This window comes from Paroedura picta, chromosome 7 (genome assembly GCF_049243985.1).
Source record: "Paroedura picta isolate Pp20150507F chromosome 7, Ppicta_v3.0, whole genome shotgun sequence".
Lineage (NCBI taxonomy): Eukaryota > Metazoa > Chordata > Lepidosauria > Squamata > Gekkonidae > Paroedura > Paroedura picta.
In genome coordinates, this window is record NC_135375.1 from 13942748 (window position 1) to 13958533 (window position 15786).

The 15786-nt window shown below is 45.7% G+C and overlaps 1 protein-coding gene across 3 annotated transcripts in view; it reads left to right on the forward strand.

Moving 5' to 3' along the window:
- Positions 1-586: 586 nt before the first annotated feature.
- The window catches only part of ME2 (malic enzyme 2), a 31368-nt gene continuing 16168 nt past the window's right edge, over positions 587-15786 (forward strand). Inside the window, exons 1-3 of one of the 3 annotated variants that reach the window (XM_077346784.1) lie at positions 587-722; positions 11257-11378; positions 14240-14373. In XM_077346784.1, coding sequence (XP_077202899.1) covers positions 11271-11378; positions 14240-14373 — 242 coding nt within the window. In that variant the 5' untranslated portion in view covers positions 587-722; positions 11257-11270. Of the gene's footprint in view, positions 723-11256; positions 11499-14239; positions 14374-15786 lie in introns of those variants that run through there. The other 2 variants (XM_077346785.1, XM_077346786.1) reach the window with 2 other exon arrangements.

Sequence of the window (15786 nt, forward strand, 5' to 3'; positions counted from 1 at the left end):
GATTTGGGTTGTGGAAGGACCTCAGTGGAGTATAAAGCCATGGAATCCACCCTCCAAAATATCCATTTTCTATAATTCCAGGGGATCTCCAGGTCCCACCTGGGGACTAGCATCCCTACATTGACTCCAGGCGGTCCCTGCAAAGATGCACATCAATCGCTTATCAGAGATTGCTGATTGGCTGCTTTGGCCCGCCGATTAGCATATTCAAAAGACCTCCGCTCCGCGTCCCACTCTCATAGACCATGCGACAGCATTCGGAAACTGAACCGAGAAGCCCCATTGGCTGAAGACGGAGTTCGATTGCCCTCCCGGCTCCTCCTTTCATTGGCCAAACTTCCTTCTTGCTTCTTACGGCCGAAGATGCGCATCAATCCCTCACGAGGGCACGCTGATTGGCTACTCCTGCCAGTCTATCAGCATATTCAAATCCTTCCTCCGCCTCCCTCCGACGCCAGTGCCGGGAAATTCGAGCGGGCAAACGCCATTGGCTGAAGCCGGAGATGGGGAGCTCCCAAGGCCTGCTTTCATTGGCCAAGCTGCCATTCAGTTAGCGAGAGAACCCCGCCTTTTGAAGTGCCCCTGTCAGGCTTCGGCCGGCGCGCTTCATTCAGTGTTGGGATCTGGGGGAGGGAGGAGGTGCTTTGTGGAGCTGGAAGCGGGTCGGGCTGTGGACCAGCATCTCTCAAGCAGAGGGCTTCAGCAGAAAGCAGAGGTGCCTGGTAATGACTATATTGCAGTGATAAACTGGTCCTTATTATTGCTCTGTCTATTTTCATTTTCTTGTTGCCTTCCTCTTCAGCACCTTTTATTTCCTCCTGAGGCCTCTCCTTTGTGGCCTCCTTTTTATTTGGGGTGAGGGCAGGGGTAGTCAACCTGTGGTCCTCCAGATGTCCATGGACTACAATTCCCATGAGCCCCTGCCAGCAAATGCTGGCAGGGGCTCATGGGAATTGTAGTCCATGGACATCTGGAGGACCACAGGTTAACTACCCCTGGGTGAGGGGACCCTGCCATTTCAAGCTCTTTGCCTCATGCCACTTGCAAATTGATAATTAACCCGCAGCTCAAGCTGGCATTAATCTTTATGGTCCTAGCTGGGAGTGCCAAACCTGGCATTCGTTAAAATGGTTCTTGGCGGATTTTTAAAATGCTGCTTTTTAAAATGAATCCTTCAGTTGCTGTTTCTCTAGGCCCTGTTTACACTGATGCCGGAGGCATTTGTGTGTGTGGGGATATATTTTAAATCATCCACGCTTAGGAATGCCTTATCTTCCCCCTGGCTTAAACTTGCCAATGACAGATAAGTGGTCCTTAAATTAGATGTGGCCTAAACTGATTTTTCTCATTGGAAGGGGGGATTCTTCCTCTTGCGCAGACCTGTATAATAGAAGGATTAGTCCATGCCGTTGTGAATTTGCAAAATGAAATACCTCAAGGAGGTCATTAGCTTGTGTTCTTGCCGGCTGCTTGCTGGGATCTGGTGCTGCTTTGTAATTCAGAACAGAAGCACTTTAGCCGAGCTCTAAATGTATTTTTTTGCAAAGGAACAAATGTATGCAATTCCTGTGCCAATGCTGGGACGATTATATCTTCGCCGGCCTCCACCCCGTGCCACTAAGAAGCAGGGTTTGTGAGCCAGCTGTGTGTAAACAACTTGGCAAAACAGGCTTAACTGGAGGTAGCCGATCTGATTTCAGAGTTTTGAACCGTTGTTTTGGAGCCGTTTGCTTGCTTCGGCAACGCAGCCCGTCCAGCCCCTGGAAGCTTGCTGCTTGTTGTGCCAGATCTTGGCCTGAAGTGAACCTTTGTCTCAGCCATAAAAGCCAGGAAGTGAAAGATTCTGACTCGGCAAACAGCTTTCTCATGTAGCTTTTTTTGACCGCAACTTTAGCAACAACTTTAGACTCTGGCGAGTCCCTTGGACTGCAAGGCGAACAAACAGGTCAGTCCTAGAGGAGATCAGCCCTGACTGCTCTTTAGAAGACCAGATCCTGAAGATGAAACTCAAATACTTTGGCCACCTCATGAAAAGGAAGGGCTCCCTGGAGAAGAGCCTAATGCTGGGAGCGATTGAGGGCAAAAGAAGAAGGGGACGACAGAGAATGAGGTGGCTGGATGGAGTCGCTGAAGCAGTCGGTGCAAACTTAAATGGACTCTGGGGAATGGTAGAGGACAGGAAGGCCTGGAGGATCATTGTCCATGGGGTCGCGATGGGTCGGACACGACTTCGGACCTAACAACAACAACAAATAGACCCTTATGAGTAGCATGACAACTAAGAAAATTTGACCAGTAGCACCTTTAAGACCAACAAAGATTTATTCAAGGTGTGAGCATTTGAGTGCAATCAATCTTCCTCAGACTAAGAGTGTTTGCACTCGAAAGCTGATGCCTTGAATAAATCTTTGTTGGTCTTAAAGGTGCTACTGGACTCTGATTTTATTGTGCTACTTCAGACCAACACGGAAAAGTTGAGTCCACTTGAAAGCTCACACCTTGAATAAATCTTTGTTGGTCTTAAAGGTGCTATTGGACTCAAATTCTGTTGTGCTACTCCAGACCAAAGCGGTTACCCACTTGAATCTATGACTACTAAGAAGATAGCCATGTTGGTGTGAAGTAGTGCAATAAAATGTGAGTCCAGTGGCACTTTTAAGCCCAACGAAGATTTAGCCAGGGGGTGAGCTTTTGTGTGTATTCACAAGTCCGGGAAAGTGTGCATGGACATGATGTCAGGGGTTCATGACACATGAAAGCTCACAGCTTGAATAAATCTCAGTTGGTTATAAAGGTGCCATTGGACTCAAATGTTGTTGTCCTAAGCAAGTTTCAAGTCCGGCAGCATCTTAAAAGATCAACAAGATTCCCAGGTCGTTAAGAGGTACCTTAGCCTTTAAGAAGCTTGTTCCCCAAGAAACTACCCAGGCCCTTTTGAATGCTGGTTGGCTTGGCTACATCTTCTGGCAGTGAATTCCGGAGGTTAATTTATGCATTGGAGGTTAATTTATGCATTGTATGAAGCAACGTTCTTTTGTCAGTCCTGAATCAACTGACGGTTAACTTCATTGAGTTGACTCCAAGTATAATGCTCGCTTGGCATTCTCCACCCAGTGCATTAGTTTGCAAATCTTTATCATGTCCTTCCTGTTCTCTAAAAGGAAAAGCTTTGCAGTCTCTTTGGGACCAGATATACAGCTGCACCAATATAAAGGCATTGTGACTCCAGCTTGTTCTTAATTCCAGGCCCTTTCCTAATAATCTGTTTCATGGAATTTGCTTTTTTTTCATACGCTGCATCAGTGTTGTCAGTTGTTCACTATCCTCTCCCCACAACAGACTCGCTGTGAGGTAGCTGAGGCTGAGAGAGCCCTGATATTATTGAAGAAGAAGAAGAGTTGGTTCTTATATGCTGCTTTTCTCTACCTGAAGGAGTCTCAAAGTGGCTTCCAATCGCCTTCCCTTTCCTCTTCCCACAACAGACACTCTGTGAGGGAGGTGAGGCTGAGAGAGCCCTGAGATTACTGAAGTAGAAGTAGAGTTGGTTCTTATATGCCACTTTTCTCTACCTGAAGGAGTCTCAAAGCGGCTTACAGTCGCCTTCCCTTTCCTCTCCCCACAATAGACACCCTGTAGGGTGGGTGAGGCTGAGAGAGCCCTGAGATTACTGAAGTAGAAGTAGAGTTGGTTCTTATATGCCACTTTTCTCTACCTGAAGGAGTCTCAAAGTGGCTTACAGTCGCCTTCTCTTTCCTCTCCCCACAACAGACACTCTGTGAGGGAGGTGAGGCTGAGAGAGCCCTGAGATTACTGAAGTAGAAGTAGAGTTGGTTCTTATATGCCACTTTTCTCTACCTGAAGGAGTCTCAAAGCGGCTTACAGTCGCCTTCTCTTTCCTCTCCCCACAACAGACACCCTGTGAGGGAGGGGAGGCTGAGAGAGCCCTGAGATTACTGAAGTAGAAGTAGAGTTGGTTCTTATATGCCACTTTTCTCTACCTGAAGGAGTCTCAAAGCGGCTTACATTCGCCTTCCCTTTCCTCTCCCCACAATAGACACCCTGCGAGGTGGGTGAGGCTGAGAGAGCCTTGATATTCCTGCTTGGTCAGAACAGTTTTATCTGTGCTGTGGCGAGCCCAAAGTCACCCAGCCGGTTGCATGTGAAGGACATTAGAAGTCCGCGGTCCCAACCGCTACCCCAAGCTGGCAACAAGGTTTATTTTCTCTAGTGGGGGGAAAGCCAGAGAATCTGTCCTCTGGACTGTCTGGCAGGAGATGGGGGGCTTGTCTACTTGGGGAGTGAATCAAGTTCACCATTGAAGTTTTGTGGGAACATTTTTATCCCTCTTCTGCTACAGTATGGAAACTGGAAGAAGGCATTGTGATGACATCTAATACTCCCAAGAAAAAATTATCTCTGCATGTATCTGTTTTTTGAAAGTGAGCCATAATAATGCAGCTCATTTATATCTGGAATTTTCCCAGCTTAATAAAATAGAGCCTGCTTAACCTTGATTAATGTGTTGAACCACTCTAGAGCGTGTCTGTTCTTTGTCACGCTCATGAAAGGTCATTATTTTAATAGAAAGACAAGGACTTTGACACTGTGATTCCGGTTCGTTCCCTAAAAATAGACCTGAATTTATGATGGGAGGATTAGCAATTCTAGGAGACTTTGCTTTGTGAGAGCAGTAACAAGTGGGATTCCTCTGTCCACACAAGGAGAGGATCCTGACCAGACATCTCTGCAGAAGGGGACTTTAGAAATTAACCCAAATAGATTTAAACTGAAAATCAAAATAAAAGTCCCTAACACACAATCACGCAGTTTATACTTAACAAGCACACAGTATAAGGTAAAGGGTTGAGTTAGTTGCAATGGAGGATTAAGTTTTTTGGGTCAGTGTAGGTTTGAGTAGCTGCCATTCACGCTTTGCAGAAGTCCAGTAGGGAGGTCCATGTAGAGCAGCAGCAAAGGACGAACCAGTAGGCTGTACTGGATGAGTGTCGGGTTCAGACAACACACATGGACTAGATCCAGAGCGCTGACTTAAATAGCCAAAAATGTATCCTAGAGTCAAGTTTGGGTGATTAGCTTCTAAGACGTTGTGTTTGGATTCGCTGCCGGTGTGAATCAAAGAAATGGAGGCTTGGTGAATGAGTGAGCTGGGCCTTGGCAAAGAAGCCTTGATTGGCTTATTGGGAAACCTCCAGTTTGACTTAATGGAAAAGGAGTTTCTCGGGTGTTTGCCATATTTGCATTCTGGCCTGTGTTGGAAATTTTACTGGTCAATGACTGTATCAATAAAGTGCATTCTGGCCTGAATGGGTGTTTGAGTGTAGTGGAACCACCTAGTGCAGGGGTAGTCAACCTGTGGTCCTCCAGATGTCCATGGACTACAATTCCCATGAGCCCCTGCCAGCAAACGCTGGCAGGGGCTCATGGGAATTGTAGTCCATGGACATCTGGAGGACCACAGGTTTTTTTTTTTTTTTTTTTTTTTTAGATATACAAAAAAAAAGTTATTATTAATCAACTTACTTGAGAGATCGTAGACCTCACATTAACTGCTTGATACAATCTAAGAGCTATCCTAGCAGATATTTCTAGGTTTGAGTTAGATGCTTAACATTAAACATTTCTTATAGCACAGTATAAGTTTTGGCCCTGTATCGATACCCTGATGAAGGGAGAGGAAAGTAGGGCTTTGCCTTAAAGATGTACAAAGAAAAAAAAAATTACAAAAGGATTTCATAATTTCTCCTTATCCTTAATACAGATACATCTACAAACCATTTATACTTGGCCCATTCTAAGAGTCATCCTGACAGGTATAAGTTGAGAGCTTTGCATTTTCTACAGATCAATATGAGCTTTGGCCCTATAACAATACACCAATAAAAAAAATGATAAAAGCCCCATTTTATATTTCCAACGCTAACGATTATATTACCTATATGCCTACTAAGAAAAAGAAACAAGAGAGAAAAAAGGCACTGCTTCCCCTTTTTCATAAAAATAGCAATGTAGGATACAGTATATGTTGTTAATACAGAGAATAATAAGATTTCCAGGTTTAGATTAAATGCTTAACATTAAACATAGAACAATATAAGGTTTCAGTCTTCTACAGCTTCTCCTTATCCTTGATTCTGATACATCTACAAAACAATTTATGCTTGACCCATTCTAAGAACCATCCTGACAGATATATTTTCAGATTTAAGTTGAAAGCTTAACATTGTGGAGGACCACAGGTTGACTACCCCTGACCTAGTGAATGGGAGCGTGATGACCCAGCATTTAAGGACCGGGAAACTAGCTGGAAGGATGACCTCATTGGGAGGAGGCATTTGGAAGACAATGCTTCCAGGTGCTAAGAGCCAATTTGTTGTAGTGGTTAAGAGCGGCAGCCTCTAATCTGGAGAGCTGGGTTTGATTCCCTGCTCCTCCACATGCAGCCAGTTGAGTGACCTTGGACCAGTCACAGTTCTCTCAGAGCTCTCTCATCCTCACCTGCCTCGCATCATGTCTGTTGTGGGGAGAGGAAAGGGAAGGCGATTATAAGACTCCTGGTAGGAAAAAGCGACATATAAAAAACAGCTCTTCTTCTGATTGCTGGCTTGTGCTTTTGTTTGCTTGCATTTCTTCTTCTCATTGGATTCGGTACTGTTATTTTCTGCTTTGTTCATTGTCATTTCGAGTAGGATAAACACTTTAATAGTGTCTGTAAGTCCATATTGTGGCAGATTTGGACCACTTGGCAAGAATGTGTGTTCTCTCTCTCTGTTTCACTCCCACCCACCCACCGTCAACTGTATCCTATGTGGGTCTTAACTCTGTAGGTAACCTTACCTATTTTAAAGTCTCCCACCTTGGCTTAGCTGCTAAGGTGTGGCTGTTCATTAGACATACAAATTACAAGTTGCCCAGCTGAGCCCATGCAGCAGTTACACCTAGGTAAGGAGCAGTGCAGGTAATTACCTGCCTCCACCTTCTGCTACTCTGTGGTCTAAAGCAATAGGGGAAATAAACACTTGTTCGCACCTGGCCAAATATATATTTACAATTGCATAATGCAGTTGTTTGTTCTTCCCGAGTGGGTTGGAAGAACAAATTAAAAAACAAACAATTTGGAGGATCAATAAGAAGACTCTGTGTTGCTTTATTAGCTTGTGATTTCAGGGACTGAACTGGGGGGAGAGTAATGAAAATTAATTCCAATTAATTGCATTGTGTTTGGGCCCATATGCTGCTGGGGTCACCTTTCCTTTTGTCCCTCTGCAAAAGAACAGGAGAGGAATCCTGTTTCACAGGTGGCTCATTAGCTGTAGAGAGGTTTGTTAATTAGTTGAAGGCTAATGGAGACAGGAGCGTGCTGGTTTGTTCCGCACCAAGGCCTTGTATCATGATGACGTTTTAGCCGCTGCTAATTGCAGTCAGTTAGAACGAGAGATTAATAGGTGCCTTTGGATTAGGAATTGAAAAACATTCGCTTTATTTTGGCTGCTCTTTCGGCTCTTTTTGGGGGCCCGCGTGGTGTACTAGTTAAGAGGGATGGCCTCTGATGAGGAGAACCGGATTTGATTCCTCCACACCTCCATATGCAGCCAGCTGGGTGACCTTGGGCCAGTTCCAGTTCTGTCAGAGCTCTCTGAGGCTATAGTGGGGGAAAGAAGGCAACTATAAGCAACTTTGAGTCTTTCAGGGAGTCAAATGCAGGCTACAAAAATGTCATCACAGAACCTTCTTCTTTCTTTTGATGGGAGGATGTATTTACTTTATTCACAGGAAATATTTCTCAAGGGTGGGTTGCCAATTACCAGCTAGTGACTGGAGACCTCCTGGGATTACAGTTTATCTCCTGGTGATAAAAATCATCTCTGAGATCATGGCCACTTCAGAAGGTGGATTCTGTAGCATTATACCCCACTGAAACCCCTCCCGGCCCTCCTCAGTCTCCAACCCCCAAATCTCCTGGAATTTCCCATCCGGAAGCTCTCAACCTTTCAAAAAGGTCATTTTCTCTATGTAGGGTTGACAGCTTCAGGATGGGAAATACCAAGTGATTTGGGTGTTGGAGCCCGAGGAAGGCCAGGAGGGGTTTCGTTGGGGTATAAAGCTTCAGCGTCCACCTTCCGAAGTGGCCATTTTCTCCAGGGGAACTGACCTTAGTCATTTGAAGATCAAGTATAATGGTGGGAGATCTCCAGATGCTGCCTAGAATTTGGCAACCCTAGTTTTAGGGTGTTATACCCCAGGAGTAGTCAACCTGTGGTCCTCCAGATGTTCATGGACTACAATTCCCATGAGCCCCTGCCAGCAAACGCTGGCAGGGGTTCATGGGAGTTGTAGTCCATTAACATCTGGAGGACCACAGGTTGACTACCCCTGTTATACCCCATTGAAGCCCCTCTCCCCCTAACCCCACCCTCCCAGACTCTTTCCCCCACCCCAATCTCCAGGTATTTCTCAACCTGGAGTTGGCAACAATCGTAGGTGCTCTTGGAGAGCTCAAGCTCATCCCCCGGATCTTTACTTGACTTTTCAAACAATATAAATTGGACACCTCAGGCGGTTGGCTAGGAGCTGTCAGTTCAGCAGTTGAATGGCGTTGCCAACCTCCAGGTGGGGCCTGGGGAACAACCAAAGTTATAATTAACGTCCGCGTAACAGATCCGTTTCTCTAGAGGAATTAGCTCCAGTGTTCCTGTTTAAGGATTCCATAATTTTTAAAATATACATTCTGGACAGAATATTAGTTTGTCAGATGCTGTGCCCCTGGTTGCTTTCTGAGCCAGTTATGGCCGCCCAGCTGAGTTTTACGTGCGGCCGCCTGGTTCCGAATCAGCTGAACAGCAGTTTGTGTTTCTAATACCAACAAGAATATTTTTCTTTCCGTTGCTCCTCTGTTGCCAAGCGATAGAACAAGCCGGCATGCAAAACCCCATCTGAATGAGAAAGATTCAGGCTTAAAAGTCACTATTTCTTTTCCTGATTCTCCCCCCCCCCTCCCTTTATTTAATAGTGCAGATTCTTGAAAAGGCGGTCATCAACTGTGGTTTAGAAAAAGACCTGTTAGGAGGGAGAGAGAGAGAGAGTGTGTGTGCATGTCAAAAGGGACAGCTTCCAAAAACAGGGGCTGAGAGCTCTAAAAATAAAAGCCCCCGATACAATAGAGTCGCATATTCTCTGCAGATCTTTCCACGGGGCTTTCAGAAGCATTTAAAGTCCTGGCAGCGGCAGGCAAGGCTGATCTCGCTCAGTATCTTCCCCTTGCGAACGTGGGACCGGATCTGATTGGAAAGCACTCCTTCGTAACCTCTCGCCCTTGGCTCTCCCGTTTATAATTGATTAAAATTATATCACTGTCCTCCTTCAAGAATGTTTTTCTCGTTCACCCGCAAGTTAATTAATAACTGGTGCTAGAGAGGGCTATTCGTAAAGCGGCCTGCTCCGGTTAATTCATTATAGCTCGTAAATAGGGTTGCCACTTTCCAGGTGGTGGCTGGAAATCTGGGATTACAGTTGATCCCAAGGTGACAGATCAGTTCCCCTGGAGAAAATGTCTGCGTTGGGGGGGGGGGAGGTGAAAAACGAAAAGGGAACAAGACCCCAGAAACGCGAAGGTTGAGCAACAAATGTAGATTAAGATTAAAATACAAATGTTGTTTATTAAATGACATAAAGCAGATTAAAACCATTCATAGAATCATAGAGCTGGAAGGGGCCATACAGGCCATCTCGTCCAATCCCCTGCTCAACGCAGGATCAGCCCTAAGCATCCTAAAGCATCCAAGAAAAAGTATCCAACCTTTGCTTGAAGACTGCCAGTGAGGTGGAGCTCACCACCTCCTTAGGCAGACTATTCCACTGCTGAACTGCTCTGTGAAAATTTCTTTCCTTATATCTAGCCTATATCGTTGTACTTGAAGTTTAAACCCATTACTGCGTGTCCTCTCCTCTGCAGCCAATGGGAACAGCATCCTGCCCTCCTCCAAATGACAACCTTTCAAATACTTAAAGAGGGCTATCATGTCCCCTCTCAACCTCCTTTAAAACATGCGAATCGGCCTGTGGAATATTGTACATGCAACTCCGATGGCTGCGCATGATACGAGCATAGACCAAATGCATTTCAACCCAGAGGGTCGCTATGTGCACATCCAATAGAGTAATCTGCTTGGTGAAATAAAAATAAGAATCATGAAAAGTGAGCTCCCAACAACATGTAATAATAATTTCAGAAGTGGATCACCATTCTGTCCAGGGCCAAATTTAAATCCCGAGTGTGCATCCAGCAAGTTGAAATGCATTTGATCTATGGTCACACCATCTGCAACCATGGGGATTTCACATGCAATATTGCGCAGACTGGGATCCATATGTTTTAATGTTTTTATTCTGCTTTTGTGTACTTAATAATAGATTTTTGTATTATATATGTTGCTCAACCTTCAGGTTCCTGATTTGCATTGGACAGTGAACACTATGTTATTATACCCCACTGAAGTCCCTCCCCTCCACAAATCTTGCCCGCCCTTAGGCTCTACCCCCCCAAATCACCAGGTATTTCCCAACCAAGAACTTGCAATCCTAATTACAGGGTTGGGTCCCGTGCAGAACCCTTTCATTAATGGAGGTGTTTTCCTTCAGGGATAGGACCCTTCGGAGTCTGTCAGGAGAAAGGTTAAGTATTTGAAAGGTTGTCACTTGGAGGAGGGCAGGATGCTGTTTCTGTTGGCTGCAGAGGAGAGGACACGCAGTAATGGGTTTAAACTGCAAGTACAATAATATAGGCTAGATATCAGGAAAAAAATGTTCACAGTCAGAGTAGTTCAGCCGTGGAATAGGCTGCCTAAGGAGGTGGTGAGCTCCCCCTCACTGGCAGTCTTCAAGCAAAGGTTGGATACACACTTTTCTTGGATGCTTTAGGATGCTCTGGGCTGATCCTGCCTAGAGCAGGGGGTTGGACTAGATGGCCTGTGTGGCCCCTTCCAACTCTATGATTCTATGAAAGCGCCTCAGCTGGTGAAATAGATCCACAGGACCCCACCCATTGTCTGATGCCCCCCATTCAAGGCCGAGAGAAAGCGTAGATGGCAGGCACCGTGGTTAGCATACTGCATAGTGTTTAGACAACTTACTCTATCTCCAGTGTGTTCTGTTTGTATCTCTAAATGTACATAGCAAGCTTGAAAGAAGATTGCTCTCCTAGCGGTACGTAACAGAGCCGTTTCCTGTGTTCTTCTCTAGGCCAACTGTAAGAAATGTTTTCCCGATTGAAAGCAGCCATCGCTCCTTGTGCCCAGGCATGCCGCGGCGCACACACCAGAGAAAAAGGCAAGCTGCTGATGCTGAACCCCCGGACAAATAAGGTTAGTTTGGTGGATACTAGCTGGGTTCACCTCTCTTCCGCCATGAAAGTGGAGAGGCTAAGGATTCGGGCTCAGTGTCTCATTTAAACTGTGCCACACACTTCTGCAAAATTCATTCAGGTGAGTTGCCATGTTGCTGTGAAGCAACAAAGGAAAAAAGAATCTGTCCAATGGCATAATCTGGCCAACCTGGCATGCCAGAGAGCCAGTTTGGTGTAGTGGTTAGGAGTGCAGACTTCTAATCTGGCATGCCGGGTTCGATTCCCCGCTCCCCCACATGCAACCAGCTGGGTGACCTTGGGCTCGCCACGGCACTGATAAAACTGTTCTGATCGAGCAGGAATATCAGGGCTCTCTCAGCCTCACCCACCCCACAGGGTGTCTGTTGTGGGGAGAGGAATGGGAAGGTGACTGTAAGCCGCTTTGAGCCTCCTTCGGGTAGGGAAAAGCGGCATATAAGAACCAACTCTTCTCCTTCTTCAGTAATATCAGGGCTCTCTCAGCCTCCCCTCCCTCGCAGGGTGTCTGTTGTGGGAAAGGAAAGGGAAGGTGACTGTAAGCCGCTTTGAGCCTCCTTCGGGTAGGGAAAAGCGGCATATAACAACCAACCAATATATTGAGTTGATTAATACCATTTTGTGGAGGATTTGTGTTGGCCCCTGACGAAAGGATTGAAAACTGAAAAATAATCTAGAGACCGTTTTGACAGAGTCCAGGTGCAAATTATAATAATAAAGAGATAACAGAGGCCCTTAAATTTTGATGAAGCCATTGGACAGATTCTTTTTTCCTTTGTTGTGTTTTTGGGATTGTCCACTTTCTTCTTGCAGCATGTAGAGCTGCTGTGGAGCAGCAGAACACAGTCTGAGTCCCGGGGCACCTTTAAGACCAACAAAGTTTAACTCTGGGCGTAAGCTTTTGTGTGCATGCACACTGCTTCGGATTACTCTCCAGATAGAAAGTAATAGACCTTTGCTGGACGGGGGGAGGGGAGTGGGTTATATGTTATCCGCCATCGTGGTATTGTGTTTTAATTATGTTTTAATGGGTTTTTATGGGATTTTATTGTTTGTATGCATTTCTGTAAACCGCCGCGAGACATTTGAGAGTGGTGGTGTATAAATATAAAAATAAATAAATAAATGTTGAAGCAGAATTCACCAGTCTTAACATACAGGTAGCAGGTGAGGAGGATGTTTTGTCAGGATGGGCCAATTCTTTGTTTATTTAACCGCCACACCAGTGTGGTGAAGTGGTTAAGAGTGCTGGCTTCTATTCTGACGAGCCAAGTTTGATTCCCCCGTTCCTCCACATGCAGCCGGCTGGGTGACCTTGGGCTTGTCACAGTCCTGATAGTGCTGTTCTGACTGAGCAGTGATATCAGGGCTCTCTCAGCCTCTCCTCCCTCACAGGGTGTTTGTTGTGGGGAGAGGAAAGGGAAGGTATTGTAAGCTGCTTTGAGACTCCTTCAGACAGTGAAAAAGCAAGGTATAAAAAAACAATTCTTCTCTATTTATTATTTAGACTTTTATTCCACCCTTTCTTAGGAGACTCAGGGCGGATCGTAATATATTTAAAATCACAGAAGCAGAATTCTAAAAGACAAATACAATGTGATTTAGGTTAAATTTCCAACGTTAAAACTCCAATATTGCCTTTAAGATTCCTAACCTGGGATTTGGGGGGGATGGTATGACCTCCCTAAGGAGTATAGTTTGGCAGGTGCAGGCAGAGAAGCCAATGAGGTCAGATGTCAAAGATCTGGCCTCAATCGTAGGCCTGGTGGAATGGCCCTGTCTTGCAAGCTATCTGAAGTTTCTGAGCTCCCGCAGGGCTCTTGTCTTGTTTGATGGAGCTGGGGCTGGGTCCAAAAAAGCCCTGGTCTTGGTTGAGACCAGCAACTTAACCTCTTTGGGGCTAGAGATGCTAAGTAGATTTTGGTTGCTAGACCTTAATATCTGTTGAAGGATGTAATGGGAGAGGCGGTCCTGAAGATACAATTAGAGCTACAATTGGATTACGTTCCTTCTCCAAACCCTACCTTCTTCAGAACTTGCCCCCAAATCTCCAGGCATTTTCCATCCCAAAGTTGGCAACCCTACTGTAGCATTAATTGGGGATCTAAGATCTTTGATGTAGGGTAGGGCAGGACAGTCTATTTTTGGGAGGGGGAGTTCTGTAGGCAGGAGAAATAAATAATCTGCCTCAAAGAGAACCCTAAGGTCACTGTTGAGCTGATTGTACATGCATTTTTATTGAAGCTGAGTGATAAGAGGATTAGGAAGACTGAGTGAAGGTTGAGGGAGGGAGATTTGAAAGGAGGGAGCTGGGAAAACACAGCAAATAGGAGCCGGCAGAGGTGATATTGTAGAAGATTTACCGTCCTCTCACCAAAGTGTCCATCCCTTCACAATAATAAGAGTTAGTTTATCTTTGTGGCTTCTGTTCAGTCCTATATGTGTGTCTGGTGGAATCAGCGGTAGGTTGTGGACAGTTTTCAAGGGCAGCCCCACACAGAGTGTGTTGTAGTAGTCTAGATGTTACCGGGACATGCATCAAAGTGGCAAGATCTTTTCTGCACAGGAAAGATTATAGCTGGCTCACCAGCCAAGGCTTCTGAACAGCACCTCTGGCCACCTCTGCCACCTGTTTATCCAAGAGGAGGCCCAAGTCCAGGAGTGCTCCCAGGCTACAAACCTGCTCCTTCCTGGGGGAGTGCAACCCCATCCAGAACAAGAGGTAACCCAATTTCTGGGTCAAACTCTCTCACCCGCCAGTAGCACCTCCATTTTGTCGAAATTAATATGAAAAATATCCATTTCCTGAATTTGTTTCCCTAACTTTTTTTTGTTTGTTTCCAGGGTATGGCTTTTACTTTAAAAGAACGCCAAATGCTCGGCCTCCAAGGACTTCTGCCGCCAAAGATAGAGACCCAGGACATCCAAGCCATGCGCTTCCATAGAAATCTGGCCAAAATGACCGACCCTTTACAAAAGTAAGAGTGTGCTAGATCATCACTTGAATGGCTGTAGTTGGCTAATTAGGATTGTGATTAAGTAGGCTTTGGCTGTGCTTTGCAAATGTGGCCCCTTTCCACACGGTCTATTTGCTCCAGCTTCAACACTGTTGGGAAGCAGATTTACCTCCCCCCCCCCCCCCCCGCCTGCCACACACACACAGCATCTTGGTGCATTTGTGTATCTCCCTTTTCCTTGCTTCTCTGCAATATTTCTCCAGCCAGATTTGCTGCAGAGTTTTTGGGAAAGATTACGGCAATACCTCAATTGCTCCCATGTGGGTGGGGAAGTTCAGATTTTCCAACCCACCTAGGAGCCGCTTCCCTTGTCCGTGAAGAAATTGCTTCCTTCTCTGTCAGCTGCTGGTCATCAATGCCATTTTGGGCTGTATCAACAGAGGCATCACATCAAAATCACAAAATGTCATAGTCCCATTGTATACGGCACTGGTCAGACCACACCTGGAGTACTGTGTGCAGTTCTGGAGGCCTCACTTCAAGAAGGACGTCGATAAAATTGAAAGGGTACAGAGGAGAGTGACGAAGATGATCAAGCCCTATGAAGATAGGTTGAGGGACTTGGGAATGTTCAGCCTGGAGAAAAGGAGGTTGAGAGGGGACATGATAGCCCTCTTTAAGTATTTGAAAGGTTGTCACTTGGAGGAGGGCAGGATGCTGTTTCTGCTGGCAGCAGAGGAGAGGACACGCAGTAATGGGTTTAAACTTCAAGTACAACGATATAGGCTAGATATCAGGAAAAAAAATTTCACAGTCAGAGTAGTTCAGCAGTGGAATAGGCTGCCTAAGGAGGTGGTGAGCTCCCCCTCCCTGGAAGTCTTCAAGCAAAGGTTGGATACACACTTTTCTTGGATGCTTTAGGATGCTTAGGGCTGATCCTGCATTGAACAGGGGGTTGGACTAGATGGCCTCTATGGCCCCTTCCAACTCTATGATTCTATGATTCTATATCGCTATAACACTAGAACGATCCATTTCTCTGAATTCCCAGCTTTCATTTTCTTAAAATGTCAGTTTCACTAAGTGAAAGCCATTCTTAAACCCATTCTTAAAAGTACCTAGCGGAAGGACGCTTCCCAATGTAAGAAGGGGCTGCCATTGAAAAACCTCCTGTAAGAAAATGTATTTGCCTTGCTTTGTGACCTTTCTTATAGTCTGATGCAGGGGTAGTCAAACTGCGGCCCTCCAGATGTCCATGGACTACAATTCCCAGGAACCCCTGCCAGCGAATGCTGGCAGGGGCTCCTGGGAATTGTAGTCCATGGACATCTGGAGGGCCACAGTTTGACTACCCCTGGGTATAGAAGCTGTACATCCTTTCCTTTTGCCAGATATACTTGATGTGTTTTCAGTTGCTGCAACCCTTGCTAAAGG